Source organism: Rhinopithecus bieti, unplaced genomic scaffold (assembly GCF_001698545.2).
Source record: "Rhinopithecus bieti isolate Rb0 unplaced genomic scaffold, ASM169854v2 scaffold_61533, whole genome shotgun sequence".
In the NCBI taxonomy this organism is placed as follows: Eukaryota; Metazoa; Chordata; class Mammalia; order Primates; family Cercopithecidae; genus Rhinopithecus; species Rhinopithecus bieti.
This window is the reverse complement of record NW_016823925.1, coordinates 33,585-53,113: the sequence shown is the minus strand read 5'-3', so window position 1 is coordinate 53,113 and position 19,529 is coordinate 33,585. Positions and strand designations below refer to the sequence as shown.

At 45.7% G+C, this 19,529-nt stretch overlaps 1 protein-coding gene across 26 annotated transcripts in view; it reads left to right on the top strand.

Annotated features, from left to right (window-relative positions):
- Positions 1 to 19,529, top strand: part of MADD (MAP kinase activating death domain) — a 61,609-nt gene that overhangs the window by 34,765 nt on the left and 7,315 nt on the right. For 14 of the 26 annotated variants that reach the window (XM_017862035.1, XM_017862032.1, XM_017862050.1 and 11 more), the window contains 6 exons: positions 5,323 to 5,431; positions 5,711 to 5,773; positions 6,012 to 6,132; positions 6,238 to 6,343; positions 8,447 to 8,557; positions 11,018 to 11,125. In XM_017862035.1, the coding sequence (XP_017717524.1) occupies positions 5,323 to 5,431; positions 5,711 to 5,773; positions 6,012 to 6,132; positions 6,238 to 6,343; positions 8,447 to 8,557; positions 11,018 to 11,125 (618 nt within the window). Of the gene's footprint in view, positions 1 to 5,322; positions 5,432 to 5,710; positions 5,774 to 6,011; positions 6,133 to 6,237; positions 6,344 to 8,446; positions 8,558 to 10,885; positions 10,988 to 11,017; positions 11,126 to 19,529 lie in introns of those variants that run through there. The other 12 variants (XM_017862043.1, XM_017862040.1, XM_017862038.1 and 9 more) reach the window with 2 other exon arrangements.

Here is a 19,529-nt window from a genome sequence, read left to right as displayed (position 1 = left end):
TTTTTTTTGAGATGGAGTCTCACTCTGTTGCCCAGGCTGGAGTACAGTAGCATGATCTCGGCTCACTACAACCTCTGCCTCTTGGGTTCAAGCTCTTCTCCTGCCTCAGGCTCCTGAGTAGCTGGGATTACAGGCATGCACCACCACGCTCAGCTAATTTTTTTGTATTTTTAGTAGAGATGGGATTTCACCATGTTGGTCAGGCTGGTCTAGAACTCCTGACTTCAAATGATCTGCCCGCCTCAGCCTCCCAAAGTGCTGGGATTACAGGCATGAGCCACTGCATCTGGCCGGAGAGGACTTTTTGGGTTGAATCTCTTTGGGGACTTTTGAGCTTCCTGGATCTGTCTGTCCATCTCTGTCCCCAGACTTGGGAAGTTTTCAGCTATTATTTCATTAAATAAGTTTTTTATGCCTTTTCCCTTGTCTCTTTGGAAATCCAATAATATGAATATTTTTTACTTAATGGTATCCCCTAAGTGTTGTAGACTTTCTTGACTGTTTTTCATTCTTATTTTTTTCTCTCTAATTTCAAATGACTTATCTTCAACGTAGAGTCATTCTTCTGCTTGATCAAGTCTGCTGTTATAGTTCTCTAATGTATCTTTTCCTTTTTTCTTTTCTTTCTTTTTTTTTTTTTTTTTTTTGAGACAGAGTTTCGCTCTTGTTGCCCAGGCTGGAGTGCAATGGCACTATCTCAGCTCACTGCAACCTCTGCCTCCCGGGTTAAAGCAATTCTCCTGCCTCAGCCTCCCAAGTAGCTGGGATTACAGGCATGCGCCACCACACCTGGCTCATTTTGATAGAAATGGGGTTTTTTCACATTGGTTAGGCTGGTCTTGAGCTCCCAACCTTAGGTGATCTACCCACCTCAGCCTCCCAAAGTGTTGGGATTACAGGCATGAGCCACTGCTCCCGGCCCTCTACTGTTTTTTTTTTTTTGGTTTTTTTTTTTTTGAGACAGAGTATCGCTCTGTCGCCCAGGCTGGAGTGCAGTGGCTAGATGTCCGCTCACTGCAAGCTCCGCCACCTCCCTGGATCATGCCATTCTCCTGCCTCAGCCTCCCTAGAAGCTGGGACTGCAGGCGGCTGCCACCACGTCTGGCTGATTTTTTTGTATTTTTAGTAGAGATGGGGTTTCACCGTGTTCGCCAGGATGGTCTCGATATCCAGACCTTGTGATCTGCCCGCCTCGGCCTCCCAAAGTGCTGGGATTACAGGCGTGAGCCACCGCGCCCGGCCTATTGTATTTTTTAAACTTTATTCATTGAATTATTCAGCTGCAAGATTTCTGTTTTTTTTTTTTGTTACGATTTTTTTCTCATTGTTGAATTTCTAATTCATATCATGAATTGTTTTTCTGATTTTGTTGAATCATCTATCTGTATTTTCTTGTATTTCATAGCATTTCCTTAAGATCATTATGTTTAATTTATGTTCTGGCAATTAATTGATTTCCTTTTCATTGTGTCTATTACCAAAGAGTTATTACGTTCCTTTGGTGGAGTCATATGTCCTTGTTTTTTTCATGTTTCTTATGTCTCTGTGTTGATATCCACACATCTGGCAGAACAGTCACTTCTTCCAAACTTTCTGGAGTGGCTTTCATAGAGAAAGACTCATGTGCAGTTGGGTTTTTAGTGTGCCAGTTGGGAAGGGTATGGGAACTCTGTTTCTGGATAAATGTAGTGGTATATTTTCTGTGTGGCTTCTTCAACTGCATTCAACATGAGCAATAACTATGGGTGCCTCAGAGTCCTAGACCATAGAAGTGTGACAGTGGCAGTGATGATATATGTTGTTAATATCCTTGGTATCAAGGAGTTTTGGAGTCATCCTATTCTCATTTTCCTCACAATGGAGTGACGTAGCCAAGAGAATCCCTCTTGGTGTCAGGTCTGACTGACATGGCCTACAAGTAGCTGCAGAGGCACTGAGTTCCAGGTACAGATGCTTGGAGTAGCTGTGGAGTCAGGGTTCCAGGCTTAGGGTCTCACAAAGCTATTGTGGCACCTGGGTATTGGGGTGTAGATTTGCTCTCTGTGGCAAGGTTGGATGTAAGTTGCCCATAGAGCCAGAATCTGAGGCACCCGCTAGCAGCTCAGGCCCAGGGGACTGGCTCATAACTGTGATTCTAATACTGGGGGATAGGCCGTAGCACTGGCCTTACTCTGGGGAGGAAGGGGTGCCCTGGAGGTTTGGGCCTAGGGAGCAGGGTACAGCTGCAATTCAGGGATCTGAGTCACTAGGGCTCAGTGACTGCTCAGGTCGCAGGGAATGAGGCACCATGTAGTAGTGACTCTAGACTCTAGGATGGTTGGGCTTGGCTGTATCCCAGACTCTGTGAAGCCAAGTACAATGGCAGCAAATACCCCAGCGTGGCAGAGCACAGCTGTCATTTGGGTCCTCGGGGTCAGGGAGCAGCACAGCAATGACTCCACTCCCCAGGAAGAGGGAATCTTAGCAGTTCAGACTCTAGGGGCAAGTCCAGTTCCAGGGACGCAGGGTACTAGACTTGCTTGGCTAGGGCAAGGTATCTCAGCTCAGCCACTGCTCTGTTTCCCTGGAACATGGGGTCCCGTGTCAGCTCAGCCCTGGAATGCACAACTGCTCAGCTTGGCCAGCCACTAGTTCCCCTGGGGACAGTGTGTTGCTTTAGCACAGGCCTAGTGTGGGCATGACTGTTCTGGGTGACCCAGGCACAGTATCCCTGGAATGCAAGGTGCCACTTCAGGTTAGGTGCTAGGATGCATGACTGCCCTGGGTGGCAAAGACACCATTTCCTGGGATACGGAGTGCTTCTTCACCTTAGGCACCAGGGAGACCTGACTGCTCTGAGCAGTCTAAGTACTGTTTTCCCAGTAGATAGGGTACTGCTTCAGCTGCAGCCCAAGGGGAGGGGGAAGAGGGATGGGGGACGGGTAAATGGAGTGACTGCCTCCACTTGACTGACCCCTTGGGGAATCATGGTAACAGCTGCTCACAGCTTGGCTTAGATTGTCAAGACATCAGGATGGAGTGGTTTGGTGGTGGCTTAGCCTCAGGAATGAAGGGGAGCTCTGGCCATCTGCCCCCAGAGCAAAACACACTCCCACCATAGCTCCACTTCCAAGATGGCGTAGCACAGTAGCTGCACAGGCTACAGGGGCTGGCGCACAGTATTGGCTCCTTCTCTGGAGGGAGCACAGCTGTATGGACTCCAGACAGTTCCTTCAGCTGGGCTTAGTGCCTAGAGGACTGTAGGGAAGCCAGGGGTGAAGTCTGTAGGTGTCCAAAGTGCTAATGGCAGTTTCTAGAATTGTCTTGCTTACTTCCTTGCTGTAGGGAGAAGTTCCTCCTTGTTCCCAGCTGATCCCAGATGGGGGAAGGGGGATAGAGGGGAGGCCTGATGTTGCCTTCTGTTCTGTATGTGGCCATCCTGAGTTTCTGTGCTCATCAGCGTTCCTGTCACACTTCTGATGCACCTCCACAGTCTCCCTCAGTTTTTTTGGTTAAAGTGTAGCTGTTTGTTTATTACTCTGGTTTGTGAGGGGGATGTGCTTTAGGGGCTTCTGCTCGGCCGTCTTGCTGACATTACTCCCCTAGGCTGTTTTTTGGTTGTTGCTTTTTAAAAATATTTATTTACTTTTGAGACAAGGTCTTGCTCTGGTGCCCAGGCTGCAGTGCAGGGTGCAGTCATGGCTTACTCTAGCCTCAAACTTCTGGGCTCAAGTAATCTGCCCACCTCAGCCTCCCAAGTAGCTGGGACTACAGGCAAGCACCATCCCTCCTGGCTAAGATTTTTATTCTTTTTTTTTTTTTTTTTTTTTTTTTTGCTATGTTGCCCAGGCTGGTCTTGAACTTCTGGGCTTAAGTGATCCTCCTGCTTCATCCTACCAAAGTGCTAGGACCATAGATGTGAGCTATCATGCTGGCCAAAGTGAGCTGCTTTGATAAGAGTGTTTAAAATTATTCCAGGCCGGGCGCGGTGGCTCAAGCCTGTAATCCCAGCACTTTGGGAGGCCGAGATGGGCGGATCATGAGGTCAGGAGATCGAGACCATCCTGGCTAACACGGTGAAACCCCGTCTCTACTAAAAAATACAAAAAACTAGCCGGGCGAGGTGGTGGCGCCTGTAGTTCCAGCCACTCGGGAGGCTGAGGCAGGAGAATGGCGGGAACCCGGGAGGCGGAGCTTGCAGTGAGCTGAGATCCGGCCACTGCACTCCAGCCTGGGTGACAGAGCAAGACTCCGTCTCAAAAAAAATAAAAAATAGAAAAATAAAATTATTCCAATGTGTTTTCATTCCAAATGTGTTAAACTAGGTATGACGGAGCATCAGTCTTGCAGGAAGCCATTCAGCCATTCAGCTGTGTGCTACCGTTTCTGGCATCTTTCTGGGACAAATTCATACTTGCTCTGTGCTGGCAAGCAAGGGCTCTTTATACAGAGCTGCTGAGTGTAGCGACCTAATTATTTTTGCTCAAACAAGGCTGTTTTAATAATAAATAAATTATATAAAGTCACATGATCCATTTAGTAAAATATTGGGCTGTGAACCCGGAGACTGGTATTTAGTCACAATGATTAGGTCTTACCCAATAACCTTTGATCAGTTGCTTCTTTACTTACTCTATTTCATGCATTGTGATATGGCATGATATTATTTACCTCTTATCTAGTTGCAAATCTTTTTTTTTTTTTTTGAGACAGAGTCTCACTCTGTCGCCCAAGCTGGAGTGCAGTAGTGCGATCTTGGCTCACTGCAACCTCTGCCTCCAGGGTTTTCAAGCGATTCTTCTGCCTTAGCCTCCCAAGTAGCTGGGACTACAGGCGTGTGCCACCACACCTGGCTAATTTTTTGTATTTTTAATAGATATGGGATTTTACCATGTTAGTTCTATGAGGGTAGGTATTATAACCTTCCTTTGACAGATTAGGAAAATGAGGCTCAGAGAAGCTGATTTTTGTACCTAAGGTCACATAAGCTAATAAGAGGCAGGCATCTGAACCTTGGGCAATCTGATGGTAAACCCTGGGTTCTTTCTGCTGTGTTACGTTACTACACAGAGAATTAATCTGATTGTTATTGTTGTTGCTTTAAAGAGAAAATAATCTTACAGAGACTAAGGAGTAAAGATAAGTCAAAAATGAAAACTTTATTGTGTAGTTTAGGAGGCAGTAACAGAAAGCAGCATAAGTGGACTTGCAGAAGCAGGGGTACTGGAGTTTATGTTGTTAATGGATGGTGACTGGTGTGATAGCCTCTTAGTGAAATGCTTGGTTTCCTTTGCCCCTGTTCATTGCTACCTCGGCCACTGACCTGTCATCTCTTCTCTCTAGGGTAAAGCCCACAGCTTGAAGCCAAGCGTAAAGGAGAAGCTGGCAGGCAGCCCCATTCGCACTTCTGAAGATGTGAGCCAGCGAGTCTATCTCTATGAGGGACTCCTAGGTGAGAAACACACTGGGAAGGCCCTTTGCATGGAGAAAGCTGGCTCAGTTGGGGGAGAGGGTCACACTGAACAAGTAGCTGGTTGGCTTTCTGCTGATCTCAATGCTGACATTAGATAGCAGTTTTATACCTGAAGCAAGTGACTTACTGTGTCCAGAACAAGCAGTGGGTGAAAACTGTACAAGATTGGGTTTTGGTGTTAATCAACAGCCTCTGCCTTTCTGTCTTCCTTTCTTTCCTTTCTTGCTACCATGGTCCTTCCTGCTCTCAAATTGGCAGGAAGGGACAAAGGATCCATGTGGGACCAGTTAGAGGATGCAGCTATGGAGACCTTTTCTATAAGTAACCACATTGATTTGTGTGCTGTGTTCATCCCTCCTGCTTGGGAGGGACTGGGCCTTACTTGAAGGCATCTGGGGCTGGTGGCAGGCATGTTAGATCTGGGGTAGAGAGATTGTGTTTCCTTTGCCCTGGAATTTGTAATTATTCCCTTTTATCTGGATTTTACTCTTTATTTTTGTTTGGCAGCTATATCCTTAAATGTTAAATAGGCCCCCTAAGAAACCTTTATTCTACGCAGGCAAAGAGCGTTCTACTTTATGGGACCAAATGCAATTCTGGGAAGATGCCTTCTTAGATGCTGTGATGTTGGAGAGAGAAGGCATGGGTATGGACCAGGGTCCCCAGGAAATGATCGACAGGTATGGAGCTTAGGAAACCATTGGGAATATGCAGACTCAGCCTCCTCCTGGTTAGTTCCGTGTTCTCCCACTTGAGGGCTGACTTGTGCTTTGTCTTCTGCTTAGGTACCTGTCCCTGGGAGAACATGACCGGAAGCGCCTGGAAGATGATGAAGATCGCTTGCTGGCCACCCTTTTGCACAACCTCATCTCCTACATGCTGCTGATGAAGGTAATGTCATTTTGCTGTGTCCAGCTCCACTGATGCTAGAAGGGCAAGGCTTGTTCCTGTCACCTGAATTTCGGGGCGGCTGGGAAGCTATCAAGGTATCTTACTTAGGGCTGTCTTCTTGATTGAAAGTCTGAGGCCTCTCCGCCAGCTTAACAATGTTCTGTTTATCTGAAGCTGCCAGCCTGTTTTACTAAGGAGTGTGGTAGAAATAACTGATGATTCTCTTTGTTTTTGTTTTGAGACAGTCTTGCTCTGTCGCCCAGGTAGGAGTGCAGTGGCGCAATCTCAGCTCACTGCAACCTCCACCTCCCCAGTTCAAGTGATTCTTGTGCCTCAGCCTCCCCAGTAGCTGGGATTATAGGTGCAGACCATCATACCCAGCTAGTTTTTGTATTTTTAGTAGAGACAGGGTTTCACCATGTTGGCCAGGCTGGTCTCAAACTCCTGACCTCAGGTGATCCACCCGCCTTGGCCTCCCAAAGTGCTGGGATTACAGGCATGAGCCACTGCACCCGGCCAAGAACTGATGATTCCATACTATTTATTTATTTATTTATTTATTTATTTTTTCATTTTTTTTGAGACAGAGTCTCACTCTGTCACCCAGACTGGAGTACAGTGGCGCAGTGTTGGCTCACTGCATCCTCTGCCTCCCGGATTCAAGCAGTTCTCCTGCCTCGGCCTCCTGAGTAGCTGGGATTACAGACGTCTGCCACCACGCCCGGCTAATTTTTCCATTTTTAGTAGAGATGGAGTTTCACCATGTTGGCCAGGCTGGTCTCGTACTCCTGACCTCAAGTAATCCTCTTGCCTCAGCCTCCCAAAGTGCTGGGATTACAAGCAGGAGCTACCATGCCCAGCCATTGTTTGTTTATTTTGAGATTTATATGGTCTCCCTTTAATAAGCAGTTTTAGGATGCCAGTAGAGCTTCCCACAAAATACAATGAATTAATTTTTCTTTTTTACAATAGTAGATTTTTAAAACTTAGAAAGGATGCTCAGGACCAGGAGTGGTGGCTCACGCCTGTAATCCCAGCACTTTGGGAGGCCAAGGCAGATGGATCACCTGAGGTCAGGAGTTCTAGACCAGCCTGACCAATATCGTAAAATCCTGTCTCTACTAAAAATACAAAAGTTAGCTGGGCATGGTGGCTCACGTCTCTGATCCCAGCTACTTGGAAGGCTGAGACAGGAGAATCACTTGAACTCGAGAGAGGAAGGTTGCAGTGAGCTGAGATTGCACCATTGTATTCTAGCCTAGGCAACAGGAGTGAAAATCCATCTCAAAAAAAAAAAAAAACGATGCTCAGGTTTTGTTTTTCAGGACAGCCCTATATCTTATAGAATTTTACATAGTTATAAGAAGAGCCAGCCATTAACAAAGTAATAGTAGATAGAACTTGATATGTTGTACTTGGTTTTGTAGCTGTGGAAGAAGTATGTTACCAAGTAGAAGAGTTCTGCTCTCAAAGGGAAACATAAGTCTGGAGTTGATGGGTAGAAGAGAATTGTTTGGAGAAGGAGCCACTGGGTTTCTCCTCCTTTTGTTCTCCCCAACCTCCCTAAGTGTGAAGGGATCAGTTGATCAAATGCAGAGAATGCCCCCAGCCCCTCTTGGTTTGCTTCATTTCCTGGTGTAAGTTTCACTGTACTCTGTGGAATTTGGAGGGTACTGGTTGACTTAGGCTGGGAAAGGATGATGATCCCTAACCTTCAGAGATGTCTTGGCTACAAACCAGTCTGGTGTTACCACTCTAAGTCATTTCTGAATTACACTATGAAGAGCCTTGGGGGTTTTCAGAGCCCTTGTAGGGGTGAATGTGGTGGTATTTAGTGGGGATAGGGAGAACGTGTCCCCTGGAACCAGAACTGCTCTAAGAGCCACTTTTCTGCAGGAGCTAACTAGAGACAGAGCCAGGACTTTTCTTCCCCTCATGGTGGCAGAATACACAGTTGAAAGTTTTCTCCCTTGTTCAGTGATGTGGTCTTTCAGAATTCCACTTCTCTCAGATGGTGGGAAGCCCACTTGTACATTCTCTTCTCTCTACCTCAGTCGAGAGGAGAGCAGATCCCTTGTTAAGAGTCCTATTTTGGCTTTTCAGGTAAATAAGAATGACATCCGTAAGAAGGTGAGGCGCCTAATGGGAAAGTCGCACATTGGGCTTGTGTACAGCCAGCAAATCAATGAGGTGCTTGATCAGCTGGCGAACCTGGTAAGCACGTCTGGCCACCCCTTAGGCTTCCCATGGGTCGTTTCTTGGTTTGTGTCACTTCCAGTCCAGTTCACCCCTGATTTTGAAAATGGAGCAGTTGTCTTTGACTCTAAACGAGACGTTAGTCCCTGTGTTCTGTGATGGGATTCTCTGTATAAAACCATTTTAGTGCATCAGTTTGATGTGTGGTCTGGACTGCTGAGGATTCAGAAGGTGAAAACAATTTCAAATGATTCTAAAATGTTATTTGCCATTTTCACAGGGTTACGTTTGCACTGATGGTACCAAAGCAGTGGCGGGTACAACTGCTGGCACTTTAACCCAAGTGAAGACAATGGCCCCAAACTATGCCAGCAGCCATTGTATTCCTTGCCTCGATACACTTTCGGTTTTTTATTTTTGTTTTGTTTGTTTTTTGAGACAGACTCTCACTTTGTCGCCCAGACTGGAGTACAGTAGCGCCATCTTGGCTCACTGCAATCTCCACCTCCTGGGTTCAAGCGATTCTCATGCCTCAGCCTCCCAAGTAGCTGGGATTATAGGCATGTGCCCCCACACCCAGCTGATTTATTTATATCTATATCTATATATATATATATAGAGAGAGAGAGAGAGAGAACGCGAGAGAGAGGGAGAGAGACGAGTTTCACTCTCTTGTTGCCCAGGCTGGGGTGCAATGGCGCAATTTTGGCTCACTGCAATCTCTGCTTTGTGGGTTCAAGCAGTTTTCCTGCTTTAGCCTCCTGGGTAGCTGAGGTTACAGGCATGCACCACCACGCCTGGCTAATTTGTGTATTTTTAGTAGAGACGGGCATTCGCCAGGCTCATCTCGAACTCCTGACCTCAAATGATCTGCCTGCCTCAGCCTCCCAAAGTTCTGGGATTACGGGCATGAGCCACTGCACCTGGCTTACACTCTTAGTTTTTTTAAAAATGCCAGTTGTGCTTATAAATGTCCTTGAAGAAGCAGTGAAAACTTACTTTTATTAAATTGATTGATTATACTTTTTTTTTTTTTTTTTTTTGAGATGAAGTCTCGCTCTGTCGCCCAGGCTGGAGTGCAGTGGTGCCATCTCGGCTCACTGCAAGCTCTGCCTCCCGGGTTCATGTCATTCTCCTGTCTCAGCCTCCCTAGTAGCTGGGACTACAGGCCCCCACCACCACGCCCAGCTAATTTTTATATTTTTAGTAGAGACGGGGTTTCACTATGTTGGTTAGGCTAGTCTCTAACTCCTGACCTTGTGATCCACCCACCTCGGCCTCCCAAAGTGCTGGGTTTACAGGTGTGAGCCACCACGCCCAGCCAAGGGAGACCCCATTTCTACAAAAAATTAAAAAATCAGCCAGGCATGGTGACATGCACCTGTAGTTCCAGCTACTTGGGAAGCTGAGGTGGGAGGATCACTTGAGCTTAGGAGGTTGAGGCTGCCGTGATTCATGATCGCACCACTGCACTCCAGCCTGGGTGACAGAATGAGACCCTGTCTCAAAAAAAAAAATGTATGGAGAATAGGGGCTCACTCTGTTGCCTAGGCTGGTCTCCAACTCCTGCCTGGGCTCAAACGGTACTCCTGACTTGACCTCCTAAAGTGTTGGGATTACAGGAATGACCCCCCGTGTCTGGCCTAAATGGATTTTAATATAACAGTGTAAAATGTTCATTGATGTGCTTTCAGATTCCACACTGCAACTGACTTTCAAAAGCTGCTGTTGCTGGGTGTTGTGATTTATGCCTGTAATCCCAGGTACTTGGGAGGCTGAGGCAGGAGTGTCACTTATGCCCAGGAGTTCAAAGCTGTAGTGGGCTATGGTCATGCCACTGAACTCCAGCCTGGGTGACAGAGCAAAACCTTGTCTCTAAAAAAAAAGAAGCTGCTACTTCTCAAGTTCTGGTATAGTGTTAAAAAAGAATACGTCTATTTATCTGAAAAGGCTATGAAAATCCTCTTCCATTTTCCAAATATGTATCTGTTAGGTTGTTTTTTTCATATACCTCAACCAAAGCAACATACTGCAACAGACTCAGTGCAGAAGCAGATAGGAGAATGCAGCTATTTGCTGTTAAGTCAAACATTAAAGAGATTGGCAAAAATGTGAAACAGTGCCCTTTTTTTTGGAAAATATAGTTATTAAAAATGTTTATATTACTATGTAATGGGTTATTAATGAATTATTAATTGTTTTTATAATTAATCATTTGAGAAATTTGCTTAAATTTCTAGTATGTAAATATCTATAACTCACATAAACGAAAGCTCTTTGGAATCTTCAATAAATTTTAAGAGATATAGGGCTTCTGAGATCAAAACATCTGAAACCACTTCCCAGGTGACCAGTGGCCAGCAGATGAGACTGTGCTGAGGAAGCTGATATGAATTTGATTGCTGGATGGGGAATTCTTGGCCCAGAGCCCTCTGAGAGGGATGTATGACTGTCCCAAAAAAATCTCTCTTTCATCAGAATGGACGCGATCTCTCTATCTGGTCCAGTGGCAGCCGGCATATGAAGAAGCAGACATTTGTGGTACATGCAGGGACAGATACAAACGGAGATATCTTTTTCATGGAGGTAGGTGCTGGTTCACACTGGGGGCCCAAAGGGGCTATTGGAGAGTCACAGGGAACTCCTAGAACTGATGCCAGAATATTTTTCTCATTTCTCTCATTCATCTTCATGATCCATTTATCATTAAATTATCAGATTGGGATTTTTTGGTTTTTTTGTGTGTGTTTTTTTGAGATAGGGTCTCGCTCTGTCACCCAGGCTGGAGGGCAGTGGCTTGATCTCAGCTCACTGCAACCTCCACCTCCCGGGTTCAAGCAGTTCTCCTGCCACAGTCTCGCAAGTAGCTAGGATTACAGGCGCCAGCCACCATGCCCGGCTGATTTTTCTGTTTTTAGTAGACACGGGATTTGATCATGTTGGCCAGGCTGGTCTCAAACTCCTGACCTCAAGTAATCCACCCACCTTGGCCTTCCAAAGTGTTGGGGTTACAGGCGTGAGCCACCACACCTGACCAGATTATCAGATTGTTATTCAGATAATTAAATTTTATATAGTAGATGATACCCATTTCTTTTTTTTTTTTTGAGACAGAGTATTGCTCTGTCACCCAGGCTGGAGTGCAGTGGCGTGATCTTGGCTCACTGCAACCTCCCCCTCCCGGGTTCAAGCAGTTCTCCTGCCACAGCCTCTCAAGTAGCTGGGATTACAGGCGCCAGCCACCATGCCCGGCTGATTTTTCTATTTTTAGTAGACACGGGATTTGATCATGTTGGCCAGGCTGGTCTCAAACTCCTGACCTCAAGTAATCCACCCACCTTGGCCTTCCAAAGTGCTGGGGTTACAGGCGTGAGCCACTGCACCTGACCAGATTATCAGATTGTTATTCAGATAATTAAATTTTATATAGTAGATGATACCCATTTCTTTTTTTTTTTTTTGAGACAGAGTATCGCTCTGTCACCCAGGCTGGAGTGCAGTGGCGTGATCTTGGCTCACTACAGCCTCTGCCTCCCAGGTTCAAGCAATTCTCCTGCCTCAGCTTCCTGAGTAGCTAGGATTACAGGCATGCACCACCATGTCTGGCCAATTTTTTGTATTTTAGTAGAGACGGGATTTTACCAATGTTGGTTGGCCAGGCTGGTCTTGAACTCCTGACTTCAAGTGATCCACCTGCCTTGACCCCCCAAAGTGCTGGGATTACAGGTGTGAGCCACCGCACCTGGCCCTATTTATTTTATACACATACACACACACGCACACACATATAAAGATATCTATCTGTATGTAGATGATATTATCACATTGTTCATAAATCAGAATAACAGAAAATAGTACACACTGGGAAGTCTTATACTCATTCTTGTCCCCTTCCACTGAATTTTCCACTCCCCTCACCCCTTCATCCTATAGACAACCACTTTTATTAGTTTCCTTTGTAAATTCCAGTGAATTTTTTTTTTTTCTTTTTGAGACAGAGTCTTGCTCTGATGCCCAGGCTGGAATGCAATGGAGTGATCTCGGCTCACTGCAACTTCCACCTCTTGGATTCAAGCAATTCTCCTGCCTCAGGCTCCCAAGTAGCTGGGATTACAGACACCTGCCACCATGCCCGGCTAATTTTTTGTATTTTTTTTAGGGATGGGGTTTCGCCATGTTGGTCAGGCTGGTCTCAAACTCCTGACCTCAGTAATGCACCCACCTCGGCCTCCCAAAGTACTGGGATTACAGGCATGAGCCAGTGCCCCCGGCCTTCCAGTGGATTTTTATGCAAACAATAAAATATGAACACAAATTCTTATTTTCTCCTTTTTTTTCTCTTTGAGATGGAGTCTCGGTGAACACAAATTCTTATTTTCTCCCTTCTTTTTTTTTTTTTTTCCTCTTTGAGATGGAGTCTCGCTCTTTTGCTCAGGCTGGAGTGCAGTGGTCCAAACTTGGCTCACTGCACCCTCCACCTCTTGGGTTCAAGCAATTCTCCTGCCTCAGCCGCCCAAGTAGCTGGGATTACAGGCGCCCACCACCATGCCCAGCTAATTTTTCTATTTTTAGTAGAGACAGGGTTTCACCATATTGGCCAGGCTGGTCTTGAACTCTGGATCTCAAGTGATCCGCCCACCTTGGCCTCACAAAGTGCTGGGATTATAGGCATAAGCCACCCCACCTGATCTATTTATGTCCTTTCTTTCAGAAAGATAGCGCATCTTATCCATTGCTTTATTCCTTGGTTTTTTTCATTTGATATTGTCCTGGTCCTCTTCTGTATCAGTACCAAGAAAGCTTTCCCATTCGTTTTATGGCTACATGTATTCCACTGTGTGACTGTGCCTTAATTTATTTAACCAGTCAGTACATATGGATCCTTGGGTTGCTTCCAAATTTGCTGTTACTGATAGTGATACTGTGAATGATGCTGTGCTTGCTTCATTTCATACATGTGCAAGTGTGTCTAAGGGTTCCCAGAAATGAGATTGCTGGGTCAGAGGGACAATGCATTTGTAATTTTGGTTGATGGAATTCTTAAGTGTCTCATAACATGTAATACCCCCTTTGCAATTTATTTTGTTGAAGAAATGGGATCATTTGCCCTGTGGAGTCTCCTACATTTTAGATTTTTTGCTGATTGTGTCTCCTTTCTGTTAGCGTGTTTCTCTGTCACGTATTTCTTATAGACTGGTAGTTCAGTTTAGAGGTTTGATCACTTTCAGATTCACTCTTCTGGGAAGAACACTTAATGAGTGGTGCTATACGCTTCCTGTTGCCTCTTATGGTCATCCCTTTCCTACTGATCAGTGGGCTCAGATGTGGGCAGTCTGATCTGCCCACCAGAAAGTTCCTCATTTGTCTTTTCTGATTTTGCCTATGATATTTTTTGACACACATAAATTTTTTACTTGTATATAATTTTTTTTTTTTTTTTTTTTTTGAGACAGAGTCTGTCTTTGTCGCCCAGGCTGGATGCAGCGGCGCGATCTTGGCTCACTGCAACCTCTGCCTCCCAGGTTCAAGCAATTCTCCTGCCTCAGCATCCCAAGTAGCTGGGATTACAGGTGCCTGCCACCACACCCGGCTAATTCTTGTATTTTTAGTAGAGATGGGGTTTTACCATGTTGGCCAGGGTGGTCTCGCACTCCTGACCTCAAGTGATCCACCCACCTCAGCCTCTCAAAGTGCTGGGATTACAGGTGTGAGCCATCACGCCTGGCTACTTTTATATAATTAAATTAATAGTATCTTTTACGGCTTCTGGATTTTGAGACATAGTTAGAAAAAGCCTTACTCTCCAGGATTATAAAGGAAATTGGCCATGTTTTCTTCATTTCTGTGTTTTTAATTCTGAAACAGACCTCTAAGTAATTTTAAGGACCAAGTACAACTCCTAAATATAAAGTAGTGAAATTTTGCTTATGTTATCTGTTCCCCTATGATTTAGCTGAATTTGATTTCCACAGTCAGTTTTTTTAACAGGTGGTTTACCAAACAGAGGGGCTTACCCTGAAGCAGAAACATACACATCAGTGTAGTCAAGAAGGAGTCATTTTCATGTCACCCTTTAAAGTGTTAGAATTTGCCTTGTTGCCTCTCGGGGCTGAGGGCTGACTCGGGACGCCTGCACCACAGTAGAAGTGCCACATGACTCTTGCCCTTTTATTTTCCTTTAAAAAAAAAATCTCTCCAGCAGTTTCCTTGGACTACTCTTACTCTCACCACTGTAGAGGGAGCCTCATGCTAAGTCTCTGGAGTGTGGGACTGGACGCATTACCCAAATAGATGCTACTTCCTCAAAGTGGTGCCATGCCAGGGAAGAGTGCACATGGTCACTGTGACATCACCTGGCTACTGCGAGGCTATTTGATTTAGCCTTTCTCAGAGCATTAGCCTGCTTTCTGCATGATCAATTGGACAGCAATTTGGGAATTTTTTTTTTTTTTTAAAGACAGAATCTCACTCTGTTGCCCAGGCTGAAGTGCAATGGCACAATCTTGGTTCACTGCAACCTCTGCTTCCCGGGGTTCAAGCAATTCTCCTGCCTCAGCCTCCTGAGTAGCTGGGACTACAGGCACATGCCATCATGTCTGGCTAATTTTTGTATTTTTAGTAGAGCTGGGGTTTCACCATGTTGGCCAAGCTGGTCTCGAACTCCTGACCTCAAGTGATCCGCCCACCTCAGCCTCCCTAAGTGCTGGGATTACAGGTGTGAGCTTCCACGCCTGGCCAAGGAAGATTTTTTTTTTTTTGGAGATGGAGTCTTGCTCTGTCACCCAGGCTGGAGTGCAGTGGCACAATCTTGGCTCACTGCAACATCCACCCACCAAGTTCAAGTGATTCTACCTCAGCCTCCCGAGTAGCTGGGACTACAGGCACGCATCACCACGCTCGGCTAATTTTTGGTATTTTTAGCAGAGATGAGGTTTTGCCATGTTGGCCAGGCTGGTCTTGAACTCCTGGCCTTAAGTGATCTGTCTACCTTGGCCTCCCAAAATACTGGGATTACAGGTGTGAACCACCGTACCCGGCCAAAGATTTTTGTTTTTTTTTTTGAGACAGTCTTGCTCTGTCGCCCAGGCTGGAGTGCAGTGGTGCAATCTCAGCTCACTGCAAGCTCCGCCTCCCAGGTTCACACCGTTCTCCTGCTTCAGCCTCCCAAGTAGCTGGGACTACAGGCACCCAACACTTTGCCTGGCTAATTTTTTGTGTTTTTAGTAGAGACAAAGTTTCACCGTGTTAGCCAGGATGGTCTCAATCTCCTGACCTCACGATCTGCCCACCTAGGCCTCCCAAAGTGCTAGGATTTCAGGTGTGAGCCACTGCACCCGGCTGCCAAAGATTTTAAAAAACTTTTCATTGCACTTTTTTTAGTTACAAAGCTAAAACAGTATGTGCTATAAATGTTTCAAACCACGCAGAAGTTAAAAAATAAAGTTTTACTCCCTCTCAATCCTTTGTCCCAGAGGTAACCACTATTAAAGAGTTTTGTGTGACTCCTTTCAGATTATTGAAAATGCATATTTGTGTAAATATAATTTATTTATATGGAATTTTGTTTTGGCACTTGTGGAAGTGGTATCAAATTACAAATATTAGGCTGGGCGTGGTGGCTACATGAGCCTGTAATCCCAGCACTTTGGGAGGCTAAGGCAAGCAGATCACCTGAGGTCAGGAGTTCCAGACTAGCCTGGCCAACATGGTGACACCCTGTCTCTCCTAAAAATACAAAAATTAGCCGGGCGTGGTGGCAGGCGCCTGTAATCCCAGCTACTTCGGAGGCTGAGGCAGGAGAATTGCTTGAACCCAGAGCGGGAGGTTGCAGTGAGCCGAGATCATGCCACTGCACTCCAGCCTGGGTGACAAAGCGAGACCTATCTCAAAAAGAAAACAACAAACAAATTACAGATATTGTTAAATAATTTGCTTTTTTCACTTAATGATATACCTTTCCATGTCTCTTTTTTTCTTTTTAGTTTAATGGATGCTTAGCCATTAGATGTTATATGGTGTACCATAATTGGTTTAACTAGTGCCTCCCACTATTTTTTAAAAAAAATATTGCTCGTTAGGCCAAGCATGGTGGCTCACGCCTATAATCCCAGTATTTTGGGAGGCCGAGGCAGGAGGATTGCTTGAGCCCAGAGTTTGAGACCAGCCTGGGCAACAGAGAGAGACCCTGTCTCTACAAAAAATTTAAAAGTTAGTCATACATGTGGTGGTGTATTTATGCCTGTGGTCCCAGCTACTGGGGATGCTGAGCTGGGAGGTTCACTTGTGCCCAGGAGGTCAAGACCAGCCTGGGCAACATAGGGAAACCGTGTCTCCACAAAGCAATTTTAAAATAAACTAGGCATGCTAGTACATGCCCGTGTTCCCAGCTACTGGGGAGGTTAAGTGGGGAGTATCCTTGAGCCTGGGAGGTCAAGGCTTCAGTAGGCCCCGACTGCACCACTTCAGTCCAGCCTGGGTGACAGAGCAAGACCCTGTCTCAAAAATAAATAAAAAATAAAAATTGCTCACTGAATATCCTTGAGCATATATTTTTGCACCCTCACATGAGAATTTCTATAGGATATAGTCCTAGACATGAAATTTTCAAGTCAAGCTTATTACATTTAAAATTTCATTAGATTTTGACAAATTGCCATCCCAAAGACTATACCAATTTACACCTCCAACAGCCACTTAGGTGACTCTAACAGTATATTACGAGCATTTCTCTAGCCTAGAATGCTCTAGCTTAGAAATCATGTGTTCTCCTAAATGTGTTCTGCCCGCCTTTACATGATGTTCTTTTTGTTGTTGTTGTTGTTGTTTTGTTTTGTTTTGTTTTGAGACGGAGTCTCACTCTGTCGCCTAGGCTGGAGTGCAGTGGCCGGATCTCAGCTCACTGCAAGCTCCACCTCCCGGGTTTGAGCCATTCTCCTGCCTCAGCCTCCCGAGTAGCTGGGACTACAGGTGCCCGCCACCTCACCTGGCTAGTTTTTTTTTTTTTTTTTTTTTTTTTTTTTTGTATTTTTTTAGTAGAGACAGGGTTTCACCGTGTTAGCCAGGATGGTCTCAATCTCCTGACCTCGTGATCCGCCCGTCTCAGCCTCCCAAAGTGCTGGCTTGAGCCACCGCGCCCAGCCTACATGATGTTCTTAAAGGATTATGAAAGGCAGAGTGGTATTGTCCATTTTCCCCCTGGAGAAAACCACAGAGTCAGACTGGGGCTAGAACTCAGGTTTCCCATTCCTACTCTGCCACTTTGACTCATTCTTCAAAGGCTTTAGAACTCCAGTAAACTCTTATACAGTAGCTTAAACCTGATGGTCTTGTGTAGTCCTTACTCACTCACCTAATATTTATGGAGCACATATTAATGTGCTAGGTAGTTTGTTGGGTGTCGGGATTATAGCAGTGAATAAGACAGACGTGATTTCTATTGCCCTTAGCATTGACAAGCTATCGGGAAATCAAATAAATAAAGAGTATTATAAAATACGGTGAGCATTATGAAAGAAGCTCAGGGGGCAGGAGTTATGGGAATATATAGCAGAGGGCCTAGGAGCTGTGGACAACTCCTTTGAGAAGTTGACCTTTGAGCTTAGACTTGAAGAAAGAGAAGAGTTAATGGTTGGGGAGTGGAAGAGCAGTCAGGGATATTTGAGCTAGAACCAGTGGGACTCAGTGATGGAGTGTAGTTAGAGGGAAGAGGAAGGAGTCGGGTATCACTTCTTCATTTCAGGCTGGGGCAGCTGGGTGGATGGTGGTGCCGTTTCCTCAAATAGCAGACTTAAAAGGAGGATCTGCCCAGGAGGAGATGTTGAGTTCAGATTTGGACACAATGAGTTTGAGGTGCTACATGTGAAGCATCCAGGCATTGAGAGGCTCAGGAGCTCAGGAAGAGAGGTCTAAGATGGCAGAAGAGGTAAGAACCATCAACGTGGTAATAATCATTAGTTTCATAGTTCTGATATCTAGTAGCCAATTAGGGTACTTTCTGTGTGCCTGGCTTTGTATGCACCTTAAGTACTTTATGCACATTAACTCATTTAGTCTTCATAGTAACTGTAGGAGGTTATTACTGTTACTATCCCCTCTCACCCGTGAGGAACTGTGGACACAGATGAACTTGCTCAGGTGGCACAGCTCAGTAATGGCAGAGCTGGAATCTAAACTCAGGCTAACTTTAGACCTGTGCCCTTCACCACTGTGCTATAATGTCTCTGGTAACATTTGAAGCCTTAAGAACAGATAACTGGCTGGGTACAGTGGCTCACACCTGTAATCCCAGCACTTTAGGAGGCCGAGGCAGGCAGATCATGAGGTCAGGAGATCGAGACCATCCTTGCTAACACGGTGAAACCTTGTCTCTACTTAAAAAAAAAAAAAAATTAGCCGGGCATGGTGGCGTGCACCTGTAGTCCCAGCTACTCGGGAGGCTGAGGCAGGAGAATGGCGTGAACCTGGGAGGCGGAGCTTGCAGTGAGCTGAGATCACGCCACTGCACTCCAGCCTGGGCGGCAGAGCAAGACTCCTTCTCAAAAAAAAAGAACAGATAACTTCACCTGAAAGAATGTTGAACAGAAGGTGTCAAAGATATTTGCTTTTCAATTTATATCATCCTGTATTGTATCATTTTTATGCAGTAGGCACTGTTCATGTGTCACTTGTATAATTAATTTTTGAAAATATTTTTATAGAGCTGGGCACGGTGGCTCACGCCTGTAATCCCAGCACTTTGGGAGGCCGAGGCTGGCGGATCATGAGGTCAGGAGATCGAGACCATCCTGGCGAACACGGTGAAACCCTGTCTCTACTAAAAATACAAAAAAATTAGCCGGGCGCGGTGGCGGGCGCCTGTAGTCCCAGCTGCTCCGGAGGTTGAGGCAGGAGAATGGCGTGAACCCAGGAGGCGGAGCTTGCGGTGAGCCGAGATCGCGCCACTGCACTCCAGCCTGGGCGACAGAGCGACGAGACTCTGTATCAAAAAAAA